Source organism: Eubalaena glacialis, chromosome 2 (genome assembly GCF_028564815.1).
Source record: "Eubalaena glacialis isolate mEubGla1 chromosome 2, mEubGla1.1.hap2.+ XY, whole genome shotgun sequence".
In the NCBI taxonomy this organism is placed as follows: Eukaryota; Metazoa; Chordata; class Mammalia; order Artiodactyla; family Balaenidae; genus Eubalaena; species Eubalaena glacialis.
In genome coordinates this window covers 184141764-184165208 of record NC_083717.1, presented here as the reverse complement: position 1 = coordinate 184165208, position 23445 = coordinate 184141764, and the positions used below count along the sequence as shown (strand labels likewise).

Below are 23445 nucleotides of genomic sequence, written 5' to 3'. Positions count from 1 at the left end.
CCCATCCCACTAATGCTCAGCCTTTCCCAGCTCCTGTGCCCAGAAATACAGGGTGGTCTTACCTCCTGGGAGCTGGTGCCCTGAGTGGGGATGGAGGTAGACTGAGTAGTAATAACAAACCAGTCAAGCAATTTAACAATCAGTAGAGAGATTCAGAATACACTTTGTTTTCCCACGAATAATCTGTTTTGCCCTCACTCGGTGTCTGGCACCAGGAGCGTCCTGACGAACAGAGCACACCCAGCTCCCAGAGCTTCTCAGAAAACCAAACACGCCTGGAACCCACAGGGTGAGCGTGCACCCCTCCAAGAGCGGGGACTCAGGAAAGCAGCAGCATGGGGGGTGGGGCCGGGGCTGGAGTGTGGTGGCAGGAGGAGGGCGGTGCCTGTGCTCGCGTGTGGCCCGTCGGGGTGACAGAGGGGTCGGGAGCCGCCTCTGTTAGGTGGCGAGAGGCTGCATGCCGGGGGTCCCTGTGTGACTGCGAGCCGCTCTTTAATCCCCCCACCCCACCCTCAGCATCCTCCCAACGGGATTATTTGCAGACTTCAGAGGTGATGTACGTAAAGCCCTTGGCAGTGCTAGACCCGGGGTAAGAGCTGAAGGGCTGGTGTCGTTCCTGTGATTATCATTAAGCTGATACTGCGTATGGAGGGGGAAGTCTTTTTTTTTTTTTTAACATCTTTATTGGAGTATAATTGCTTTGCAATGGTGTGTTAGTTTCTGCTGTGTAACAAAGTGAATCAGCTGTACATATACATACATCCCCGTATCTCCTCCCTCTTGCGTCTCCCTCCCACCCTCCCTATCCTACCCCTCTAGGTGGTCACAAAGCATGGAGCTGATCTCCCTGTGCTATGAGGCTGCTTCCCACTAGCTATCTATTTTACATTTGGTAGTGTATATAAGTCCATGCCACTCCCTCACTTCGTCCCAGCTTACCCTTTGGAGGGGGAAGTCTTCATTGCCCCAGAACAGAGTTCATAGTTGATTGAGTGAAAATTTGAGTTACAAAACTCAAATTGAGTTTTGTTGAGTACCTCATTGTGGAGCTGTGTGTGTGTGTCACATGCCCAAGTGCGGGCTAGGAGGTAATCGCAGTCGTATCTGTGACTGGGTCTGGTTTTCACTTTTAGTTGATCTTCAGCCTTTGCCGTTATCATGTATTGGTTCCGTCATTACAGAAACGCTATTAGAAAATGTAATGAAAGTCTGTGCTCTCATTCCCAGGGCATGTGGGTGACTGCGGCGTATGGGCCGTCAGATGGGGTGGGCAGGGGCGCTGAGGGGGCCCCGAGGAGAGGGCGGTGCTGACTCGGGCTTCTCCTCCACCCCCAGATGACAGGATCTGCTCACCACCCTTCATGGAGCTCACAAGCCTGGGTGGAGACGACACCATGCGGCTCCTGGAGGAGAATGGCCTGGCCTTCCCGTTCAGTGCGTACCGCGCCCTGAGCGCGCCACGTGGGGGCCGGGTGGGCCTTAAACTTCCCGAGGGTGCAGGCAGGCCTCGGCCGCCGGGGAGGGCATGACCCCGGGTCCCTGGGTTCCTGGGTGGTGAGGGCCTGGCCTGGCGGCCTCCGTCCAGCTCACCCGCGGGCAGGTGCTGGCCCTGGTCGAGTCCGCGCCGCCCTCCAGCTCCCACCTGCCCCTCCCCTGAGGGGCTGCGGGAGTTGTCGAGAGTTTCTCCCTGTACCTGCAAGGCTGGGCTTTGTGGGTGAATAACCTCGCTAACCCCTCTGTTTTTCTCTCCCCCACCCACAGTTTGCAAAACCAGAGTGGCTCATGGCACCAACTCTCACGAGGTGAGTGGGAGATGTGACGACTTGACTGCCCTGTCCCCCGCCTCCCCACCCCTGCCGTCCCCCTGCCCCCGATCCTTTCAGCTCGCAGTGTCTCTCTGGGAGCCCGCCAGGCCTGCTGCTGGATCCCGCTCCGTGTCCTGCTCCTGATGGTTGCGGCTTTGTACGCTGTCTCCACCCACACCCACACCCTGTGCCTGTCCTGTCCCCGAGGCCGCGATGGCTGTGCCTGCCCCCTTTGTGCCGTGCGAGCCAGGCCTCCATCTGACCAGTCCTTTGGCCCGTCGGTGTCGGTCACTTCCTGCTCTGTGCCGGGCACTGGCCTGGGCGCCACTGAAAAGATGCCATCGCTGCCCACAAGGATCTGCCAGTCCTGCTGAATTTGGGAAGGGGATGAGAGGAGGAAGGAGTACCCTACCTGCCGTGTACGTGATTGCCCCACCCTCTCATTCATTCCTGTGTTCACCCAGTAGTCATTCCCGGCCTTGGGTGCCGCGGGAAGGATGCGTAAGATGTGAGTCCTGCCCTGGTGGGGAGCACAGAGTCCCGGAGGCGGAGGGCACCAGCGGGGTGTGGTTGGGAGACTGAGCGGAGGAAGCCTTTTGGGGGCAAGAGGAGCTAATGGCCAGGCAGGGACTCTGCTGGGTCTGTCGCCATCCTTAAGAACCATGCCTGGGACATTGTCTTCAGGGGCACAGCCCAGCCTGGGGACCCCCTCATTAGGTGCATGGGAGGACACCCTGGGCTATAGACATTTGACCCACTCAGAAGGCCCTGTGGGAGAGTCTGTCCCGGGCAGCCCCGCCGTCAGAAATGCTCCCCCAAGACCTAAGACTAAACGTGGACAGTCCCGGCAGTGCGCCCTGGAGAAGATGTATGTAGTGTCTTTATCCCTGGCATGCATTTATGGGGAAATGTCTGTGAACAGATGTGTCCCTATGGTGTGGTACATGCCATGATGGGGCTGCAAGGCTGAGGGGGTCCCTTTGCTTGTGGGAGGGAACGTGAGGGCAGGAAATCCTGGCCTGTAGCAAAGGTCAGCTGTCTCCTAAGGTCAGGAGCCCCTGTGGAGCCTTCCCTGTCCAGGCCTGCCTGGGCTCCGGGCCAGGGGTGTGCGCCTGGGCCGGGCCCCGGGAGGGAGCAGGAAGGCTTCAGAGCAGCCAGAATCGTGTCCCTGGAACCCACACTCCCCTCGCTGGCACCAGCACCTGCTCCCCAACCTTCCACCTGGCCCTTTTCACCACCAAACGGTTCCTCTGTTGGTCAGTGCCTCGGGGTTTTCAGGACAGAAAGGTGACTGCAGTCATTAGTGTGATTAGACCAGCCTAATGCAGAATAGGTCAGCCTGCCAGGAAGGAACCGCTTCTGCTGTTGACGTAAGAACTTTGGAATCACACCAGCCTGGGACCAGGTCTGGTTCTGAGCACTACCAGCTGTGTGACTTTGGGCAGATTACCCAGCCTCTCTGAGTTTCTGTCCCACACTTGTAACTGGGGATATGGTGGCTGTTGTGAAGGATAAGAGAGTTGCTGCATGTGGTGCCATGGGGCCTGGCCCAGGGAGTGTTTGATACGGTGTCGTGGAACCAGTTGCCCTGGAGCCCGCTGGGTCATTGCTGACGGGGCGGGGGTTCCGGATCGAGGTGGCCACCCTCCTCCGGGGGAGTCTTGACTCCATGGGGTCAAGCGCCTTCAGGGGAGGCTATTTCACCCCTCAGTCCAGTTATCCAAGTCTGGCTCCAAGGTGTGAGCCACGTCCCCCCCACTGCCCCACCCCTGGGGCTCCCCCAGCCCGCCGTGCGCTGTTTCTGGGAGGGGCTCCTCTGCTGGGTGGGGGTCAGGGACAGAGCCTTGAGATTGGGATCTGAGGTGTTGCAGATTCCCAGGGGGCTTGTGTGCCACGGGCCGTCTGCCTCCTGGGAGGCTGTTAGCATCAGAGGGACGCCCCCTCTGGTGGGGCGCCCTCCGTGGCGTGAGCCTGGGGGTGGGACGCCGAGGCTCGTCACCCACCTCAGGGGTGCCCGGGGATGCTGAGTGCAGCGAGGATGGAGGACATCTCTGTGCACGTGATTAGCTTTACACAGGAAAGGGGGCTTTCTGACCGGGGTCCTCACCTGTACCCCAGTCTGCCCGAGCCCTACCTCTGATTGCCCGGTCCCTCGCTCAACTGAAATCGGGACTAGTTTGTTTTCATCTTATGTTCACACGATGGTTTGGGCTCTTGTCTTGGCTTTAAGCTGGTGTAAGCACACAAATTGGCTCCATAGTGGAATACCACGTCCCCTCCTTTAAAAAAAAAACCAAAAAAAACCCCCACTGAGCCAAAAGCTTGGAGGACCCCGAAGCTACCCCATGGTGGTTATTTTATTTATTTATTTTTAATTTTTTTGGCCACACTGCGCGACATGCGGGATCTTAGTTCCCTGACCAGGGATCGAACCCGTGCCCCCTGCAGTGGAAGTGCAGAGTCTTAACCACTGGACCGTCAGGGAAGCCCCACCATGGTGGTTACTGATGCTATTTTACAGGTGAGGAAAATGGAGCTTAAACAGGGCTTATGCAGCAAGTGCCAGGGCTGGGTCTTGAACCCGTGTATGGCTCTCTTACTTTCATCAGATGGCTAAGGCGATAATTCACTGCGGCGCACGCGTGTGCACACACACACACACACACACTTTTCGTTTCCCCGTGTGGCCTGGATCTCTACTTCTGCCCCACCCGGCTGAGCACCAGGCACATCGTGGTGGTGCTCTGTGACAGCTGATGTGAGAGGCAACAGCCAGTGTTGTGGCCAGCTGTCCAGCCCCGTTACCCCTCCCAGCAGCTCTGGGCATCTGGTGGCTCCTTCCTGGGGCCCCGTGGCCTTGAACGAAGCATTAGCCGTGGCCCCGGCACTGGCAGCTGGCTGCAGTGGGCCCTGCCTCAGCCAAAGCGGGCAGGCTTTCTCCAGCCGCCCCTCTTCCCATCTCGACCTCAGTCCCCTGCCAGACCCTCCTGTTGGAGGCCTTTGTCCCCAGAGGATTCAGGGACGGGGAGCGGCAGGTCCCCATTCCTCAAGTGCTCATGTGGCTCACTCAGTGTGTAAGACGGCAAGGCTGGGGGCTGTTGGACCCCAGCCCATTCTGGGCTCTGTCACTTTCCAGCAGCCACTAAGTGCCGCAGGGCCTCAGTTTCCTCATCTGTAAAAGGGGCGTGGTGTCAGTGCCCACCTCGGGGGTACATTGTGAGGGAAACACCAGGTGATTCATGTAAAGTGGTTAGAACAGGGCCAGGTGTGTCATGAGTGCTCAAAAGGCAGCGCTTGTCGTTATGCAGGCTTGGACTGAAGGCCTCCCAAACCCTGATCCATTGTCTTCCACTTCCTGGCCGTGCCACCCGCACCCCACCCCCCGCACCCCGACCAAAGACTTGGTGGAGGAACCTCTAGGAGGTCATAAGGGTTAAGTAGTAAACAACCCAGGGGGTCCTATTCCCTGGGTGCAGTGTGAGTAGTGGAATTGTGCAGTGCACAGCCAGCTCAGCCTTACATGGCGGGCCTGATGGTGCAGGATGTCCAAACCCCCATAGCAGGAGTGGATTGATCCCCAGGTGTTCTTCTCAAGTCCCACTCCACTCACCCTGGCTTGAGACTCTTCTTGGGGAGCCCTTGTGCTACAGGACCAGGGGTGGGCCTTGGTGGCAGTGCTCTGGACAGGTGACACACCCCATGTCGGGGGCTGAGGAGGTAGTGCACTCTGACCAAGCCCTTGGTCCCCTGTCTCCCCAGATGGCCATCGTGTTCAACCAGGAGGGCCTGAGCGCCATCCAGCTGCCCTGCGTGGTCCAGAATTTCATCAACCACAACGCCGTCCTGTACAAGGTGTTTGTGGTCGGCGAGTCCTATACCGTGGTCCAGAGGCCCTCACTGAAGAACTTCTCCGCGGGCACATCAGGTAACTGAGCCTCGCGCCACCTCTGGATGCCCTGAGCTCAGGGGCACGGCTGGAGCACGGCACTAGCCGCCAGTTTCTGGAGCGGGGAGAGGTGATCTGAAGGTTGGAAGAGTTGTGTCCAGTAGGTAAAGAGGTCTTGGGGCACGCCAGGTCATTGTAAGGGCTCCATCTGTCTCAACTACCATAAATTCCAGGAAGAACCTGAAAGCTTTCTGCACCCAGGCCGCTTCCCGGGGCCCCATGCGATAATGAAGCTCACAGGGAACACGCTGGAATGGATGATGGTCCCTTCAGTGAAGCCAGGGAGGGATAGGGAGGGAGGGGCCCCTCATACTTTGAGGACCAGAGCGCTGGCTGCTTTATCACGTCTCCTTTTTCCAACTGGGAAACACTGAGTTACCTGCTGCTTCTGCGGCCGCTGAGGTGGACGCATGCTCTCTTCGGAGTTAGCGCACAGGGCACAGGACTTCCCAGCTGCGGGACCCCGGGCAGGTCAGGAGTGGGCACAGTCAGCCTGCCGGGTCCCCCACAGGGCTGAGGAACGCATCGGTGAGCGTGTTTTGGATCAGTGGATGATGGTCCTCTGTGTGCCTCAGATGTCACACAGTGGTGGCATTTGCAGGGTTCTGCCAGCATCGGGGCATCTGAGGGGGTCCTCTAGGGAGGCTGAGGGGCTCCACACGCTCAGCTTTTCTTCAGCTGCTCACCAGCTCCAGGTGACCCTTGGCCGTTTCAAAAACTGACACTAAGACAAGGATTTGCTGGTGTTGGGGCTGCTTAAAAAAACTGTTCTAGTGGTTCTGGAGGCATCTCTAAGGCAAGTTCCGGAAACCTTTGGAACAGTGGCAGTGTCTCTGGAATAAGCACGGTTTTCCAAGAGGACCCCTCGGAGGATGTCTGGTTGCCCTGGTGTGGTTTGCTCTCACTCACTGTGTGTTTCTCTCTGGACGGGAAACCCGCCATCACCAGATGAAATGCCCAGGCTGCGTTATTTCCCTCTGAGCAAACAGATGTGTCTTCCTAAAATCCGTCTGCTGGGACTGCCTTTCACCATCCGCTCCTCATGGCTTCAAGCCACTCCTCTTTTTTTTTTTTTAAATAAATTTATTTATTTATTTATGTTTGTATTGGGTCTTCGTTGCTGCGCGCGGGCTTTCTCTAGTTGGGGCAAGCAGGGGCTACTCTTCGTTGTGGTGCACGGGCTTCTCATTGCACTGGCTTCTCTTTGTCGCAGAGCGTGGGTTCTAGACACGCAGGCTCCATAGTTGTGGCACATGGGCTCAGTAGTTGTGGCTCGCGGGCTCTAGAGCACAGGCTCAGTAGTTGTGGCGCACGGGCTTAGTTGCTCCGTGGCATGTGGGATCTTCCCGGACCAGGGCTGGAACCCATGTCCCCTGCATTGGCAGGCGGATTCTTAACCACTGCGCCACCAGGGAAGCCCCAGGCCACGCCTCCTGAATGAAGTCCAGCTGTTCCCGTCCTCTCTCAGCCGTTCTTCCCGTTAACACAACCCAGAGAGCAGACACTTTGGAAATTGTGTCTCTTTCCACTGCCCTTCTGAGTGCTGGCGGGGCTTTCAGGGCATCCCGGTCCTCACACTTGTCCTTGCCTCTACCCACTGGGCTGATGGAATGATCTGGGGGTGGGGGACCATTGTCAGGAGGGGTCTTTTTGTATGTGACTGTGTACTGGCAAGAGGCATTCTTATCAATTGTGGGCAGGATGAGGCTGATATTTTTTTAAGCCTGTTTATATTGTTTCCTGATTTTTAAAAATATGTTCTTTAAGTCTACGCAAAATGTATGAAGGGAAGAGTAGGTATAGCTTTTTATTTATTTTACCAAAAATCACTCCATCTCTAAAAGAAATATACCACCTGGTTTCCTTCCTTTCCACATGAAAAGTGTCCCTCTTTTCCTCCCCTTTTTCTCCTGGTTGCAAAGGCCTGGGCCAGTTTCCATCCGGGAACCACTAGTGGCTGGGCGTGGGCTCTGTGTCCTGTGTCTGAGGACAAGGGCTCCGCATCTGTGTCTTCTCATGGCCATTCCAGGTTGCCAGTTTACCATAATATGCAGGCTGGGGCCAAGTAAATCAGTGGACAAACACAGAGCTAACGGAGAAGTGTTTATTATGCCTAGGCGAGCTGAGTGATTTTCACTGTGTCCGTCCCTCCATCCCCGAAACTGATTCTGTGTCCACTGTCTTCAGGGCATCATACCAGCTCATTGTTCTTTTCACATGTGTGTTCTCTTTCTCGATGAGGAGCACAGTGTGACAGCGGCTCTTTAAGCTGGACCAATTGAGCAGGGGGCTTCAGGGCTCTGGCTTCTTTCCAGCCCCCTCCCAGCTTTCTGGTTCCCATGGCCCTGCGTGGCGGGCCCCCCGGCCTCCCCTGTCCATGCAGGGAGATGGGGGCTCCTTGAGTGGGATTCTTTTGACCTGCAGTGGCGATGAGGACACCAGCTTTCCCTCCACAACTACTGTGTTCTTTTGATTCTCAGATGTACTTTTGGTTTTCACCTGTTAGCATCTCTGAAGTCAGGTGTGTCTTACGGCCACAGGCCTCTTGCAGTTGCCTCTGCTGGAACTGAAGTCACGTTTTTACAGAGAGGGTTGAGGTTGGCCTGTGCCAGCCCCAGGAAGACATGTTCTCTGCCCTTGGTCCACGGTCTTGGGGAGACTGCTCCCCTCTCCACACTAGTTCCAGAGTCGCAGTGGGCGTGTTTCTCTGCTCCCTTTCTGTGCAGTGGGTTTATTTCTGTTTCTTTTCCTCTGTGGGCACAGCACCTTTGTTATACTCTGCACGTGGGCCTTCTTTTCCTTAGGGGTATGTATATAAAGGAACGACACCGCTTACCACATAGAGCAAGGGTCAGCAGGCTTTTCCTGCAAAAGTCCAGAGTAAGTGTTTCCAGCTCTGTCATAATTATTTAATGCTGCTGTTGTTGCCTGAGAGCCGCTGTGGACAACGTGTAAGCGAATGGGCGTGGCTGCGTTCCAATAAACCTTTATTTACAAACATAGGTGGCGGGCCAGATTTGGTGATCTTGCATCGAGAGGCCCTCAGGTGTAACAAATGCCCTGTTTCCTTGAACCTGCCAGGCGCTCAGCCCTGGGATCCAGCAGGGAACTAGATAATCAGCCAAGTGTCATGCCCTCGTGTGCTCATCTTCTAGTGGGAGAAACTACACACCAGGGAAGAAGTAATGAAAGGATGAATTGTAGCAGCACAGATGAGGGACCCCAGAGGAAACAGTGGGTCCTGGGACACCGCTGGGTGAGGGGAGCCACTCGGGCAGGGCAGCCGGGGCCGGCCCCTCTGCAGAGCTGATGCTTGCATGGGATCTGGGAGGAGACCTGGGCCACCATCTGCAGCGCCATGACACGTGAAGAAATCTTCACATCTCCCCCCGCCAGAGATGTGAAGATTAACCAAATGAAGCTGAAGAAGGTGTGGCCACAGCTCACAGCTGCACCTCAGACTCACTGGGATATTTGGATGCTAAACTTGTCACTTACTCTGCTTCTTTTGAACCTCTTTTTCTTGTCTGTAAATTGAGGACAAAAATACCCATATTCCTCTTATTGCCTCCCCTCTCCTGTGGGCGTTCTTGGTGGTTCTTCACGGGGCTCCGTGTGACTCGGGACTAGTCCAGGAACAGAGAGGGGATGGGCCCCCCCAATCCAGGGTGCACCTGTGATCAAGGTGCAAGGGCCCAGCCAGGCTTATCTTTAGGGAACTCGGTATCCTGAAGCTGCCCAAGGAAACTGGCACCAAGGGATGCTCTGACCCTTTCTGACCCATCTCGGCTTCCACAGTCTCCTGGTTCATCAAATGGCCGGAAGCCACTCCCACTCTGTCCGGCCCCTGCTCAGGCCGCACATGGGGAGGATGTGAGTAAGGAGCAGCTCTCCCCTCCTTGCTGAACAGTCCTCTGGCCAGGGCTCCCAGGTCAGCGTTAGCCAGGAGGAGAAACGAGTCTCCTTTGAAATGGTCCACACTTTCGATCTTGCCACAGGAAGCTGTTGGGTGACATGGTCTGTCCCGTTCAATGGGCACTGGGTGCACCCCTCCGAGCGCCCACTTCCTTCCCTTCCTGGCCTAGCTAAGCACCCATGGTGTTCCCTGTGGCTCTTGCAGGCTTCCCAGCCTCCCTGAACTTGGCTGTGTCCACCTGCTCTGGGTGGCCTTTCTCTCCACAGGCCTGCTCTGCCATCCTGGCGATTGCCCTTGGGTCCCGCAGGGTGGGTGGGAGACGCCCTGAGCTCAGTAGGACTGGGCCAGGCTGGGCTACAGGCTGAGAAGGGGGGCAGTGCCTGCAGAAGGCCGGAACGCCCATCCCAGCTGCTCGAGCCCTGCTCCGGGCTCTGGCCCGTGGGGCTTGCCACCCTCCGAAGGCTCACTCTTCTTGGCTGTCAGCGCCCAGGAGTCGAGGTCAGTGGGGCTGCTTGGCACCAGTCCTGCAGGGTGTTTATTTTCCCCAGGCTCCTCCCCAGGACCGTCTCTCGTGCCCCCCGTCTGGACTGGCTCTGGTCGGAGCGGTAGGAGGACTGTCGGGCACACCGGGGCGGCAAGGGGCCTGCATGCCCTGCTAGCGGGAAAGATGCCAGGTACATCTCAGCGCCGGCCTGCTCAGCCTCCGCCCAAATCACTTCCTCATGCATGATTGTTGCAGCGCCGTAATCCTGGAGGTGGGAGGGCGGGCGTTGGCAGCCAGAGCAGGTGCCTTCTCGGTCTGGCCCCTGGCACACAGCGGTGCTCAGCCAGGGCCCTTCCTGGCCGGCGCTTAGGGGCCTGGGTCCCAGGGATGAGCAATGTGTCCTGGGGGACGGGAGCCATAACGCCCTGCCAGGAAGGACTAAAGCAGAGGCTGCTGGGGCCACATTGGGGCTCGTGGCCCGGGCCATTCTTGGGGTGGGGGGATCATAGTGTGATGATGGCCTTTACTAGATCTCAGCCCCGAGGCTCATGGTTTTGTGATTCGTGCATTTGTGCGCCACACTTCCAGCTGCTGGAGAACATGTTTCTGACCGACTGACCTGCCTTTACTCTCCAGGGGCTGAATGAACAAACCACCTGCTCATCACTCTCAATGACCTTGGGATTGATCTGCCTCTCGGGCGCCCCCATGGGACCGAGGGGGCCCAGGGGGCAGTGGGAACAGGGAGGGAGGGGGTGGGAGATGTGGAGGGTATTTCATGGGGCTGTGCTAACTTCCAAAGCCAAACAGAAGTTATTCTGTATGCTTCCTTGGATGGGTCCTACAGAAGCCCATGCTCTGATTTCCTATTTTTTCCTTAAATAGTGGGGAAACAGCAAAACCCTTTGTATTTTAAACACTCACGTGCCAAGTGGCAGCCTAGCCGTTTCTCAACTGCTACCCTGAAAAGGCGTTCCGTGGGCAGAACCGGGAGGGGAATGCTGAATTAAATGGCATCAGTTGACCTCTTTACTCTGAGCCTTTGATATTCACATATGCAGCATTTCCCACTCACTTAGCCCCCTTTCTGGTGCCATGTCCGTAAGACACTCTAGACACACTTTGGGGAGGGGGGCCTCAGGTGTTGGGGAAAATCAGGTATGGTTCTGTAAGACGAGAGCAGAGGCAGAGGTGCGCTCATCAAGCCATTCATTTTTATACAGGAAGAAAAATGGAAACAGGGGCCCTGCCTGGGCGTGCGTCCCTCCGTGGCGTCATGTCTTCTTGGGGTGGGTGGGGAGGCCCAGGTGGCTGCCGCTGGACGCTGAGCCTGAAGGCCACTGTGGCCTATGGCTGGGGTGGTGCTGTCCCCTGGTGTCGGGTGCTGGAATCACCGTCCCTGCCTCGAGCTTCTAACTCCGGCTTCTTCCTGTCTTTGCTTTTTCAGACCGCGAGTCCATCTTCTTCAACAGCCACAACGTGTCCAAGCCAGAATCGTCATCGGTCCTGACCGCGGTATGTCCCTCCCGCCGAGCACTGGGTGTGGGGTGCTTTTGGCTCTCCAGCGGGGCAGGGCGGCAGGACCTTCCCCCCAGGCCAGGGACCCAGGGAGGTTCCAGAGACCCCTCTTCCTTGCTTGCTTCGGGCCTTCGTGCCAATGGTCATCACAGCCACGCCCGCTCGTCGCTAGGCTACTCCAAGTGGATGATTTTCGAACTGTCCTCCTACATGAGGAAATCCCCCAAACCGTGAGGAATTTGAAGACCTGCTTTCTAATCTGCCTCTTGCCTGTTTTAAGAAAAGGGAGCAGGAGACAGCACCACCTCAATTTTCCTTTTTCTTTCCTTGCCCATGTGAGTCCAGTGAACGTTTAAGAGCCTGCCGTGTACATCTGGGGCTGCTGGGGTAGTTCACGGTGGGTAATGGGCTCGGGACTGCTGTTCAGCGAATGTCGCTGTGTGTCAGGCTCCATCCTCGATGCCCTGCGGCCCAAAACAGCCTTGCAGGGGTGGCCAGACATCCCCACTTTCCTGAGGCGGGAGGGCTGTGCTCAGCCAGATTCACAGGGCTCCTCACTCAGGGACAGAGATGAGATTTGACCCCAGATTAGTCTGATGCCAAAGCTGGGTCTTCCAGGAATTTGGGATTTCTTCTCTCCCTGGCAATTGCTGAGCAGTTAGAAGTCAGCACTGGGCCACCCTCTGCTGTTCCTCCGTGTGTCCTGAGAGCCAGGGGTCTCTGCCGCCACTGCCGCGGAAATGAGCCCTCTGCCAGCTCTCCGCTCTCCTCCTGGCCATGCTCGGAGGGTTTGCCAGTGTCCTGGCCATGCTCGGAGGGTTTGCCAGTGTCCCCTCCACAGCAGACCCCCACCTCTGGGCCTCACTCCCCCTCGTTCTAGGTTCGGGCCTCCTGTCCCCCGACCGAGGCCGCCTGTGCTTTTCTTGTTTGTTTCTGGTTCCTTTGAGGAGCCAGCTGTGTGCTGAGGGTTCGACAGAGCACAGGCGTGGAAGGGACCTGGAAGGAACACCAGCGTCCCTCAAGATGTTAATAGACGTTCCCTGGGAACAAGTTTTGCGGTCAAGGATGCTTGGAGAACAACCAGATTTTAAACAGAACCCCTCAGCACCTGGCTGTGCACATTATAAGACGTAAATAGGTGTTCTGTGCAAGAAAACGTTCTGGTCTCATAAAAGCTGTAGAAACTTCAGGCTGGCCCAGCTCCGCAGGGCGTCTTCCCTGCGAGGCTCTCAGACCTTATTCGGCCTGTGACTCTTGGAGGGGGTTGGCATTCCACGGACTTGCCAAGAGGCTGTCCCTGCCACTCCCCTGGCACAGCGCAGCTCTAGTCACCACTGGGCTGTTAACTGATGCCAGAGGGTCACTGTGAGGGCCAGAAGCAAAGTCACCTTCCTGGCTAATCACCCACCTACCATTCAGCCTGCGTCTCCATCTGCCACGTGGGAAAGGTCGGCCTGGAGACACTGCGGGGCCTTCTCTCCACCTTTAGGCCCCGCTGCCGTCTCCCCCTTCCCCTCAGCTCATGACTGCTGTGTGGGGATTCCCCCAGGGCTGGCAACGTGGGAAAGAGAAAAGGGAAATGCAGTCAGCCGTCCCCTTTCCACTCGGGATGTCAGGCCCACCTGCACAGACAAGTCCATTCCCAGACCTGGGTGTCCAGACAAGCCCCTTAGCAACCTCCTGCTCGCTGGGGTCCCTCCAGTTCCCATCTCGGCCTCGTGCAGGTGCCGGGAGCCCTGCCCTGGCCTTGAAGCCCCTCTTCCCTCCCTGGCCGGATGCTCCCAAGGGTGGACGCAGCTCCCACACCCAACTGGCAGCCCCCCAGACACGGGTACAGGGTATTGGTTAAGAGTGTGACACTGACGAGACTGCCTGGGGTCAGACCCAAGCTCCACAACCTTCCAGCTGTGTGGCCTCGGGCAAGTCACATTGCCTCTCTGAGCCTCGGGTTCCCCGTCCCCCCCGTAGGGTGGTGGTGGTGTTCAGGGAGTCCCTAGATGAAAAGCACCATGGCAGCGCCGGGTGTGCAGTAGGTGCTCAGTCAGTGTCAGCTGTGACTGGTGACGGGGGACCCGGGGGGGTCCACCTGAGCACCTCTTACCGCCTCCATCGCCTCCTTGTTTCAGACAATCAAAGGGCTCCAGAAGGACTCCTGAGACTCCTTAGCTGAGCTGAGAAAGTGCTTTTATAAACAGCGGGGTCACGAGGCTTTGTGACAAAGCAGCGGCCATTGGTCCCCTTGCTGCCAGGCCTGAGCCACAGGCCTTACGGGTGAGCCTCGTGGATCCTCACCACGGTCCCGTGGCGGCGGCGGTGTTTTTATTACCCCGTTTCCTGGGGCGAGAAAACAAGACGCGGCAGGGCCCGCTATGGCTCAGGGCACGCAGCGGGGACTGGGCAATGCCAGGCGTCCTCCCAGGGCTCTGACTCGGTGAGGGACCCGGGCCGCAGGACCAGCGGCCAGGCTGCTGACCTGGGCTCAGGCAGGTGCCTGTCACGGCGAAGCTAACGCAGCCGCTTAGAAAGCGTCTCCCCTGGACGAGACGCCGAGGCAGCGGGGTCATGGGCGCTGTTGGGGGTCGCCGCCTGCTATGCAGAGCCGGTGGAGGTGGCTTTCACAGTAGCACACGACGGTGCCCGGTTGTGGGGTCCCTGCCCTGCACGTGTCTGGAAGTTCCCCATCAGCCATTCGGCTTCCTGAGCTGGGGGTAGGCACCATGTGTCCTGGGTGCCCAGGGCTCTGTCCCCAGCCCACCTGACCCAGCCTCACTTCTTGTTAACATTAGTCATTTTAATGTGAACAGTTCAGTGGCGTTAAGTACATTCACAATGTCGTGCAACTGCCACCTCTGTCTAGTTCCAAAGCATTTGCATCACCCAAAAGAGAATCCTGTACCCATTAAGTGTCACTCCTCATTCCCCCTCCTCCCAGCCCCTGGCAACCACTAATCTGCTTTTTTGTCTCTGTGGATTTACCTATTCTGGACCTTTCATATTAATGGATCCGTACAGTATGTGACCTATTGTGTCTGGCTTTTTTCACATAGCCTGATATTTTCAAGGTTCATCCACGTGGTAGCATTGTGAGAACAATATTCCATTGTGTGGGTAACCCATTTTGTTTATCCAGTCATCTGTTGATGGACATTTGGGTTGTTTCTACCTTTTGCCTATTGTGAATAATGCAACTATGAACAGTGGCATACAAGTTACACACCTGGGGTGGAATTGCTGGGTCACATGGTAATTCTCCATTTAGCTTTTTGACCCAGCCTCTTTTTTATTTCTGATGGATGAGCTCCTGTGCTTCCCCTTTGGCCCCGAGCCCACAGTCCGTAGGACTCTGGTATCTCCTGAGCACCACACGTGAGCCCTGTTCTGGCTGACATGCTGCCGTCCATGCCCTGAAATGCAAGTGGAGCGGCTCCTCCAGCCAGGCATGTGCTGTCCCCATCACATCAATGACCTTGTGATTCCTCCCAGCAGTCTGGGATGGAGGCCTCGTTGGCCCTGTTTTGCAGATGAGCAGTCTGAGGCACACAGAGGCCAAGTACTTCCCCCTAAGACCACAGAGCTAGGAAGTCACGGTCAGGATTCAAATCCAGATCCCTCGGACTTCAGTCCTTCCCAGGGCGGTGTTCTACTTCCTTGGAGGCCCGGGCCAGGGGCCACGCTTGAGCCCATGAAGACTTGTGCGCCTGTCCCAGGCCAGCTGTGATTAGAGCAGAAAGTGAGCGGTGTCAGCGGGAGTCCAGGGGATGGCCCCACAAGCCCTGTGGAAGCTTCGCCAGAAGCTGAACTTGGACCCAGGAGTTGGGCAGGCGCAGCGAGTAGACTCTTTGGGGAAGCCCACTGAGCATGAGTTAGTGTGGCCACACCAGAGTTAGCGACTCATCCGGAAGGGGAGAATTGTGAGCCCCACCCAGGAGCCCTGTGACCACCACCCGCCCCTGCCCAGTTCCGGCCAGTAAATGAAGGCCGGTCCACGGAACCCATCACCTCACAGCCTTGAGGCTCCGGCAATGGTGGGCCAGTGTGGTGATGCTGACAGAAATTCCCCCCGCTGCCCGCCTCTGCCCTAACCATTCCAGCTGCTCCCAGCTCTCTCCTGTGGGTTCTTGCCTCTGCACCTTTGCTTCCACTGTGCTCTCACCTGGGTCCCTTCCCCCCACCCCCCTCAATCCTCCCCATCTTCAAGGTCCAGCTCACAGGCTCCCTGAACCACACAGTCTTCCTGGGTTCACAACGGACTCTCCATCCCTTTCCTCCTTGCTAAGAGGCTTGGGTTTTACAGGCTTAAATGCCTGGGTGCAAATCCAGCCTTGAGCTGTGTGGCCCTGGACTGGCCCCTTACCCTCTCTGAGCTTCAGCTCCCCTGTGTATAAAATGCTGATAATGGTGCTCGCTCGCCTCCCTGGTGGTTATGAGGACTAGAGGTCACGTACGCTGTATACCCAGCACCTGCCCAGCCCGTGGCAGGACTTGGAAATGGCCATCCTCGTGCCGACTCTGGTGGGTCTGTCCTGCCTCTTGCCTGCGGGTAAGGCCTGGCCTGTGCCACCTCACTGGAGGGTCTCTGTGTGTGGTGAGGCATGGAGCCTCCCCACCCAAGACCTGACTCGTGTGTGTGTGTGTGTGTGTGTGTGTGTGTGTGTGTTGGCAGCTGGACAAGATCGAGGGTGTCTTCGAGCGGCCAAGTGACGAGGTCATCCGGGAGCTGTCCCGGGCCCTGCGGCAGGCGCTGGGCGTGTCGCTCTTCGGGATCGACATCATCATCAACAACCAGACAGGGCAGCACGCCGTCATCGACATCAACGCCTTCCCAGGTGAGCGGTGGGGCCGGGCGCCACCTTCACCGGTCTGTAGACTGGTGGCCTTGGGCGGGTGGCGGGGGCCGGAGAGTCGGGCTGACCAGCTCCATCCCTCACTGGGGCCCGGGGTCAGAGCAGCCCCCGCTCAGCCTCAGCCCCACCAGCCAGTGGGTTTACAGGGTGCGTAGTGGGCCTGCAGCTAAACGCGTGTTCTTTCCCCTGCCTCTCCTGGCCCGGTGCCATCAGTAGTAGCCTTTCTGGGCCAAATCTCAGCTGACCTCTTGGGCCCTTGTAGGTTTAAAGAGCTGAAAGGACACTGGAGGGCATATAAACCCTAGTTTACATGCAGGGAGGGAGGGAGAAGTTGTCCCAGGTCATACTGCAGGGTAGTGGCAAGGCCGTGCTCCTTCCCCCGCCCTGAGCCACCATGCTGGGGACATGCTCGGATCCAGCCAGCTCCCCGCGGCTGGGGCGCCTGCTCCGTGCTGTCTGCGGCAGCCCTGAGGCGGGAAGCACCGCCGGGCCTGCTGCCCCACCAGGCTCTGCCCTACACCGCTCAGATCCCAACTCAGGGAGGGGCTCAGCGGGAGACATCACCAAAGAACCCTCAAGGGCACCGTTAGCTTCAGCAGTGATGGTGGTGGTGGCCCTGGGCTGAGCTACTTCACAGAGACACGTGCTGAGGCCAAGCAAATCCCCATCTTCACGGCAGGTCAGGGACAGAGTGATGCTTCGCTCCCTCTGGCCCAGAGCAGCCTGGGCGCTTACCCTCTCGGTGGGCATCTCTGTCTCAAGGCGGTGGCTCTTGCCTTTATTAAGCACCTGCCCTGGAGGTAGAGCCATCGTCACTGCTCAGTGGATATGAAGAGAGGAAGCGGTTCCCACCCTCGGGGAGGCTAGCATCTCACGTGAGAGCCCTGCTTGCAGGAGGGCACTGCTCAGTGGGCGTCCGCAGGGAGCAGGAAGCCCCCATGCTTGGGGAGCACTCATGGGGCACCAGGCTGGGTGCTTGATGCGTGTCCCCTGCACTGAGAGCATGCGGGCCAGGCCCGGCCAGCACCACAATTCACAGCCAAGGAAACCCAGGTTCGGGGGAGGCCCCTCCTGTCTCTGTCATGCAGTTCGTGGAAGGCCCACTGCATTCCCCAGCTGCTGCAGACAGTGGGGGGCAACGGGGGCCCTGCCCTCGGGGGACGGGGGTGCCAGGGGCTCCTCTGTGAAGCGGGAGTGGGAGCAGGGCCTGGCAAGAACGGAGGGAGCCACCCCTGAGGATCCTGGGCAGGGCCTGCGGAGGGGGGCCTGTGGCCCGAGGCCTCGTAAAGCAGGGAGGTCAGAAGTCAGAGGGGAGCCCACCGTGTGGCCGTTCACTCTGAGCGAGGTGGTGCGGCCATTGAGGTCTGTGTTCGTGAATAGAAATTGAGACCCTTTGGGACAATGGCCTATTTTTCTGTAGTCACCGTGGGTGCAGCCTGGACGGAGAGGTGGGTTTTTGATGAGTGAGGGTGACGGAATGAGGGAGCACAGGGGAACTGAGGCTGCATCAGGGGAACAATTATAATAAATCAAAGGATCTAAATCAGGGAGGACGTGGAGGGAACGACAGCGAAAAGGTGGCTGAGTCAGTGGATTGGGGGGACCGGGCAGGGCAATGCCCGGCTGGTGGGGTGGAGGTTCTAGAAGGATGGGGGGGAGAGGAACTCTGCAAGTGAGCTGCAGATTTGTGCTGGGTCCTGAGTTGGCCCCGCCCAGCCAGCACCTGTGCGACGCAGGCCGGGCATTCTGAGGGCGTCCCGGGTGTTCAGAGAAGGGACGGCCACTGTGAGCCAGCGTGGGCGGGGGAAGCCAAGAGGAAGCCCCCGGCGGGCCAAGCCTGAGTGATGAAGCTGAGCCCCGAGGAGACTGTGAGGGAGCCCAGTGCTGAGTTAGGCCCCGGGAGCGCGTGGGGCTTGGGGCCCCAGAGGAGGCGGTGTCCAGGAGACGGCCGCCTGGGGCCCCGCTCTCTCCCTGCTTGATTTACGGGCCTGGATCTGGAGTGCTTATGGTCCTGGGCCCCCTCACCCTGTGCCTCGGGCCATGGGTGTCCGGTAGCAGCCCCGCCAGACAGCCTGTGTGCTGGGCTCTGGGCAGCGGTGACAGCAGTGGCCGCCAGTGGTGCCCAGCCTGCCTGGGGACCTTTACCTCCAGGGTTTCATTTCATCCTCACAACCACACAGCGTGCAAGGGACCATCAGGATCTCCATTTACTGCCGGGCACGTGGAGCCAGGGGGCTGGGTGACACGTCCAAGGTCACATGGCTACCAGGTAGTGGGGCTGGGCCTGGGCCCTGGGCCCCTGACCTGAGGCTGCCTGCTTCTCAGCTTGAGTCGTGGGTTCAGATCCTGGCTGCCCTCACCGTCTGCTGAGGCGAACCTCCTGAGGGGGCAGCCTCAGTGTTCGCTCGTGCGCAGTGGGAGCACTTCTCCCCTCCTAGCAGAGGAGATGGCGTGTGCACAGTGCCTGCCCTGCCGTGCTCCTTCACGCCTCAGTCCGCCCTCCCCAGGCTGCGTGGAGCCGTGGGCCGGGCCTCGTCCGGGGACGGCAGCGCTGTTGCTGAGGGAACAGCTTATGTTCCTTGGTGGCCTGTCAGCGGATCTCAGCTCTTCTCCCCTGCTTGCATCTCTGCCCTGGAAACCCAGCAGCACGTCTGCCGATGGCCTGTGACTGCCCTGCCCTTCACCCCCAGCCCCAGGGCCGAGGAAGCCCCCAGGCCTAGAGTGGGGCACCCAGCACCACATGTATTCAAGGCACGGGTGGCACCAAAGGGCCTGGTTCAGATGCCAGTGCTGCTACTTAGAGCTTCGTGTCCTCATCTGTACAATGGAGATAACCCTCAGGTCCCACTCCCCGGGGGCTATAAGGATGCCACGAGCAAGGAATGTGAAGCATGTAGCCGGGGGCCAGCGCTTGGTGAGGCTGGATGAACGCTAGCCGTGGATATTGTCACCATACTCACCCTCACAGTGAACATGTGTCCACCTGCTGATGGCTCTTTTGGTGTTTGGGGCTGGTTACTTAACTCTGTGACTCCATTTCCTCATCCGGAAAATGGGGACAGAGAGTTGCGATGATCAAGAGAGGGAGTGTTGAGCAGGGCAAGTGCTGTGCATGCCAATATATACCCAGTTTTGTTTTTACTCTGGGCACCTCTGCTTGCCCCTCTCAGCCTCGGGCTCCCTCAAAACCACAGCACTGTTTGCTGGACACATAGGAGCGCGGACAGTGAGGCAGCCCCATCTGCCTGGCCCCTGGGCAGCCTTTTCTGTACAAGCTAACGCACCTGCCCAAGTCCGAACCTTCATTCTCCTGCAGCTCGTGCCAACGGCTGTGAACACCATCCCAGAGGACGTGCGAGGGGTCGGTACCTCTCAGCACCAGGCCTGGTGTCAGCGATGGGGTCACATCCCGGGGCAGGGGGTGGTACCTGGGCCCCCTCCCGATGCAGGCACACTGTGCCTTTTGGGGGACCTGTTTCCTGTCCCGATCATTGTTCTTGCAGCTGTGTGCCCGGTTCTCATCACTGCAAATTGGTTCAGGCAGGCGGGGGCGGGGGCACCCACCCCGTGTCGAATTTCTTTCGAAGCAGCTTTCAGAAGTCAGCAAAATCCTCGAGCTAGATCCGAAATTTGCTCGATGGGTGGCTCCGAGGACTGTTTGCTGACATTCGCAATTGCATCTGTGATGGGAAATGCAGGCCCCAGGTGGGTACCGGCGGTTTCTGTTCCAGAGATCTGGGCCCGCTTGTTAGGGAAGCGGTGTTAGCGTGGTGGCCTTGTTGGGGGGTGCCCAGTCTCTATCCCTTGGCTTTGCTGCACAGAGTACGCAGCATGACGGGCCTCCTTGCAGGTATTGACACTTTGGGGGCTGAGAGGGAAATGGACTCAGTTCCAGGAGCAGCTGCTGTTGATCAGGCCTCACCCACGTTCCAGCCCCTCCCAGTCCTGCCCACAGGAGCCCCCCTTCCCCCGTCCTCAGCTTACACACAAGGAAGCTGGAGCCGGGCCACGTGGAGGGGAGGGGTGTTTCTGATTCAGAGCTGGAGGAGCAGGCCTTCTGTCCTGCCACCTCTGGCCACTCCACCTCCCCCACATGATGGCATCAGACCACGTGGGGGGGGTGATTAAATGAGATGCCGAAGCTGTGCTCAGCAGGGACGGGGCGCTTTCTCAGCGGCTTCTCACCCTCCGGGGGCAGCCGAATTCAAGGACTGGCCCCTTGGGGCCGTACGCACCGGGCTTGGAGTCCAGGCTGTGTGCGCTCGACCAGCCCTCGTGGGTCCGGGAGCCCCTTCGCGCCCCACCCCCGCACCCACCTGGCTCAGCGTGCTGTCTGTCTCTCCCACCCCCAGGCTACGAGGGCGTGAGCGAGTTCTTCACGGACCTCCTGAACCACATCACCACCGTGCTGCAGGGCCAGAGCGCGGCCGCGGCAGGCACGGGGGACGTGGCCCCGCTGAGGCACAGCAGGCTCCTGGCGGAGCAGGCGGGCGGCCTGGCGGCCGAGCGGACGTGCAGCGCCAGCCCCGGCTGCTGCAGCAGCATGATGGGCCAGGAGCCGCCCTGGACGGCCGAGGCCGACGTGGGCGGCGTGGGCGCAGGCAGCGCCTCCAAGCTGCCGCACCAGAGACTCGGCTGCACCGCCGCCGTGTCGCCCAGCTTCCAGCAGCACTGCGTGGCCTCGCTGGCCACCAAGGCCTCCTCCCAGTAGCCACGGGGCCCGGGACCCTGAGGGGCGGCGCGGGCTGCAGAACACACGTGCTGGGCGAGCAGCTCCCGACCGTGACGCTACTACTAAGAATTCCCGAGGATCTGATTCTCCTTCTCCTCCTCCTTTTTTTTTTTTTTTTTTTTAATTTTTAACCTGATTCTCTGATGTCATGATCTACATGAGGGGTGGGGGTGGGGACGGAAGAGAACCCCAAGTGGTCCAGCCTCGCGGAAGAGGGACAATCCCGCCTGATTCCTGCTGTGCAGATCTCTCCACTGAGTTTACACACGCTTGTGTTTTCAACACTAGGTCTGAATGTGAGGTGGGGTGTGCGTGCGTGTGTGCGTGTGTGTGGGTGTGCGTGCGTGTGCGTGCGTGGTCGCCATGCGTGTGTGAGTGCCCGAGCACGTCCACGTCTGTTCTTCTCAATGGCTGCTGTGGCCCAGGCCTCGGGGACCCTGGAGCAGGCCATCCCTGGTCAGGCTGTTGGCGGCTGAGCAGAGCCAGCAAACGGTTGCCTGTCTCTCTTCTCTCCGAGCCGCCACGCCAGGCCCGGCCCCGTTTCTCTTACCGCTGGCTTAAAGCCCCATCCGGTGTGCAGCTGCCCCTCCCGAAAGCAGGAGCCGGGGGCAGCAGGAGGCCCCAGCTACCATTTCCTCGGGGATTCCACGCAGGGAGTCTGGGCTGTGGTCCACCTGCTGCCCGCTCACGAAAGCAGAGGAGGAGGAGGCTTCCCTGGGAAGGCCACAGCCCTGGGTCGGCTGCCTCTCTCCACGTCCAGCTCCCTGGAGTCCGCTCGGCCCGTCAGCACGTGTCCCACGCAGCCCTGCAACGGGACCTCCTTCCCTGACCACGCGCCGCTGCTCCCTGGACCCGGGAGGAGCCTGCCTGGTTGGGAACCTCCAGGCTGATCCTGCTTGTGCCAAGGATTTGTGCTGTGACTTTGGGCCAATCATTCCAAGAGTCGCCGGGCGGCCATGACGCCCTGGCCCCTACAGTGCGGCCTGCGTCTCCGTGACGTCAACCCAGATGAGCGTCTCTTTGGCATCGAGGCGATTTGGGGCTCTCCCTCCAGGCAGAAGGAGGCTGCGCGTTGCTCCACGCCTGCCCAGAAGGCCTGATCTGCCCCTTTCATGCTCACTGCCAGCCCCAAGCACTCAGCCAGCCAGGTGCGAGGGGGTTTGCAGCCCCAGAGGTGAGAAAGCACATTACCAGCTTCTCCTATCAGAGTCACCCCAGCCCCTGATGGCAGCTGACAGACCACCAGCTGGTCAGTCCAATCCCGAGGTCCAGGCAGGCCGGCAGCCCCCTTTGCAGAGAAGGGGATCAGTGAGGGGCTTTGTCAGTCCTCGGACGGTGTGACCGTCCGGCGGGATGCATAGGACCCCCTGAGCATGGCCTTGTGTCTTCAGCTATCAGTCACTCTTGAGGAAGAGGAACAGGCCTCTGGGCCGTCCTGCGTGGTCCCGGGAGGATGGATTGAGAGCGGCTGCGGAGCTGGGCGCTCAGAGACACCTTCAGGCCTGGTCAGCAGGGGCGTGGCGGTCGCCCACTTTGGGAAAGGAAGGGCTGGGGTGGGGGGCGGCTGCCGTCAGAACTGCCCAGCTGTCCTAGAAACCACGGGCCCTCCGACCACCGTGTTTACACGACTTGAGCGTTGAACCCTGATTATAATGTCTGTACGTCGCCTTTCCTAGCCTAACCCCAAGCGCCGGGGGAGCAGGAAAGCGTGGCCGGCCTCTTGCACTGCTTTGTCTCCAAAATAAACTACTGAAATCAAACTGCATTTCACACGTGTTTACAAAATGTTGCTCAAAGCTTATGCCGTCCTCCAGTCTTTTAATAAAACAGCTTTACCTTTTTGAGTAAAATTCCAGTCCTGATCCGAGTCAGGACAGGTCGGGAGTGCAGGGTGACCCGGTGCCAGGCGGGGCCCCTGGCCACGTCGTGTCCTGTTTAATCGATGCCTCCCCTCCGGGTCTCACACGTTAGCGTCCAGGGCCCAGATATCAAGTAACTGTTTTGCAGTGACGTGGCACTTTCCACCAGCCTCGATGCGGGTGGCCAGCAGGGTGGGGAAACCGAGGGGCGGGGTTAGGCTTCATAAAGGCCCAGGAGCTGCGCGGCGGTGGGGAAGGGACAGGCCGTGCTTGAGGGTGTGCGGGCCTCTCCCCGGGCCCAGCAGACAGCGGCCGTCTTTGCAGGGGCGGAGGGAGCCGTG

At 58.9% G+C, this 23445-nt stretch overlaps 1 protein-coding gene across 2 annotated transcripts in view; it reads left to right on the top strand.

Moving 5' to 3' along the window:
* Positions 1 to 23005, top strand: part of ITPK1 (inositol-tetrakisphosphate 1-kinase) — a 161668-nt gene extending 138663 nt beyond the window's left edge. For both annotated transcript variants that reach the window (XM_061182826.1, XM_061182825.1), the window contains 6 exons: positions 1336 to 1434; positions 1762 to 1802; positions 5565 to 5730; positions 11599 to 11666; positions 16333 to 16495; positions 20866 to 23005. In XM_061182826.1, the coding sequence (XP_061038809.1) occupies positions 1336 to 1434; positions 1762 to 1802; positions 5565 to 5730; positions 11599 to 11666; positions 16333 to 16495; positions 20866 to 21224 (896 nt within the window). In that variant the 3' untranslated portion in view covers positions 21225 to 23005. The remainder of the gene's footprint in view (positions 1 to 1335; positions 1435 to 1761; positions 1803 to 5564; positions 5731 to 11598; positions 11667 to 16332; positions 16496 to 20865) is intronic.
* Positions 23006 to 23445: the final 440 nt, after the last annotated feature.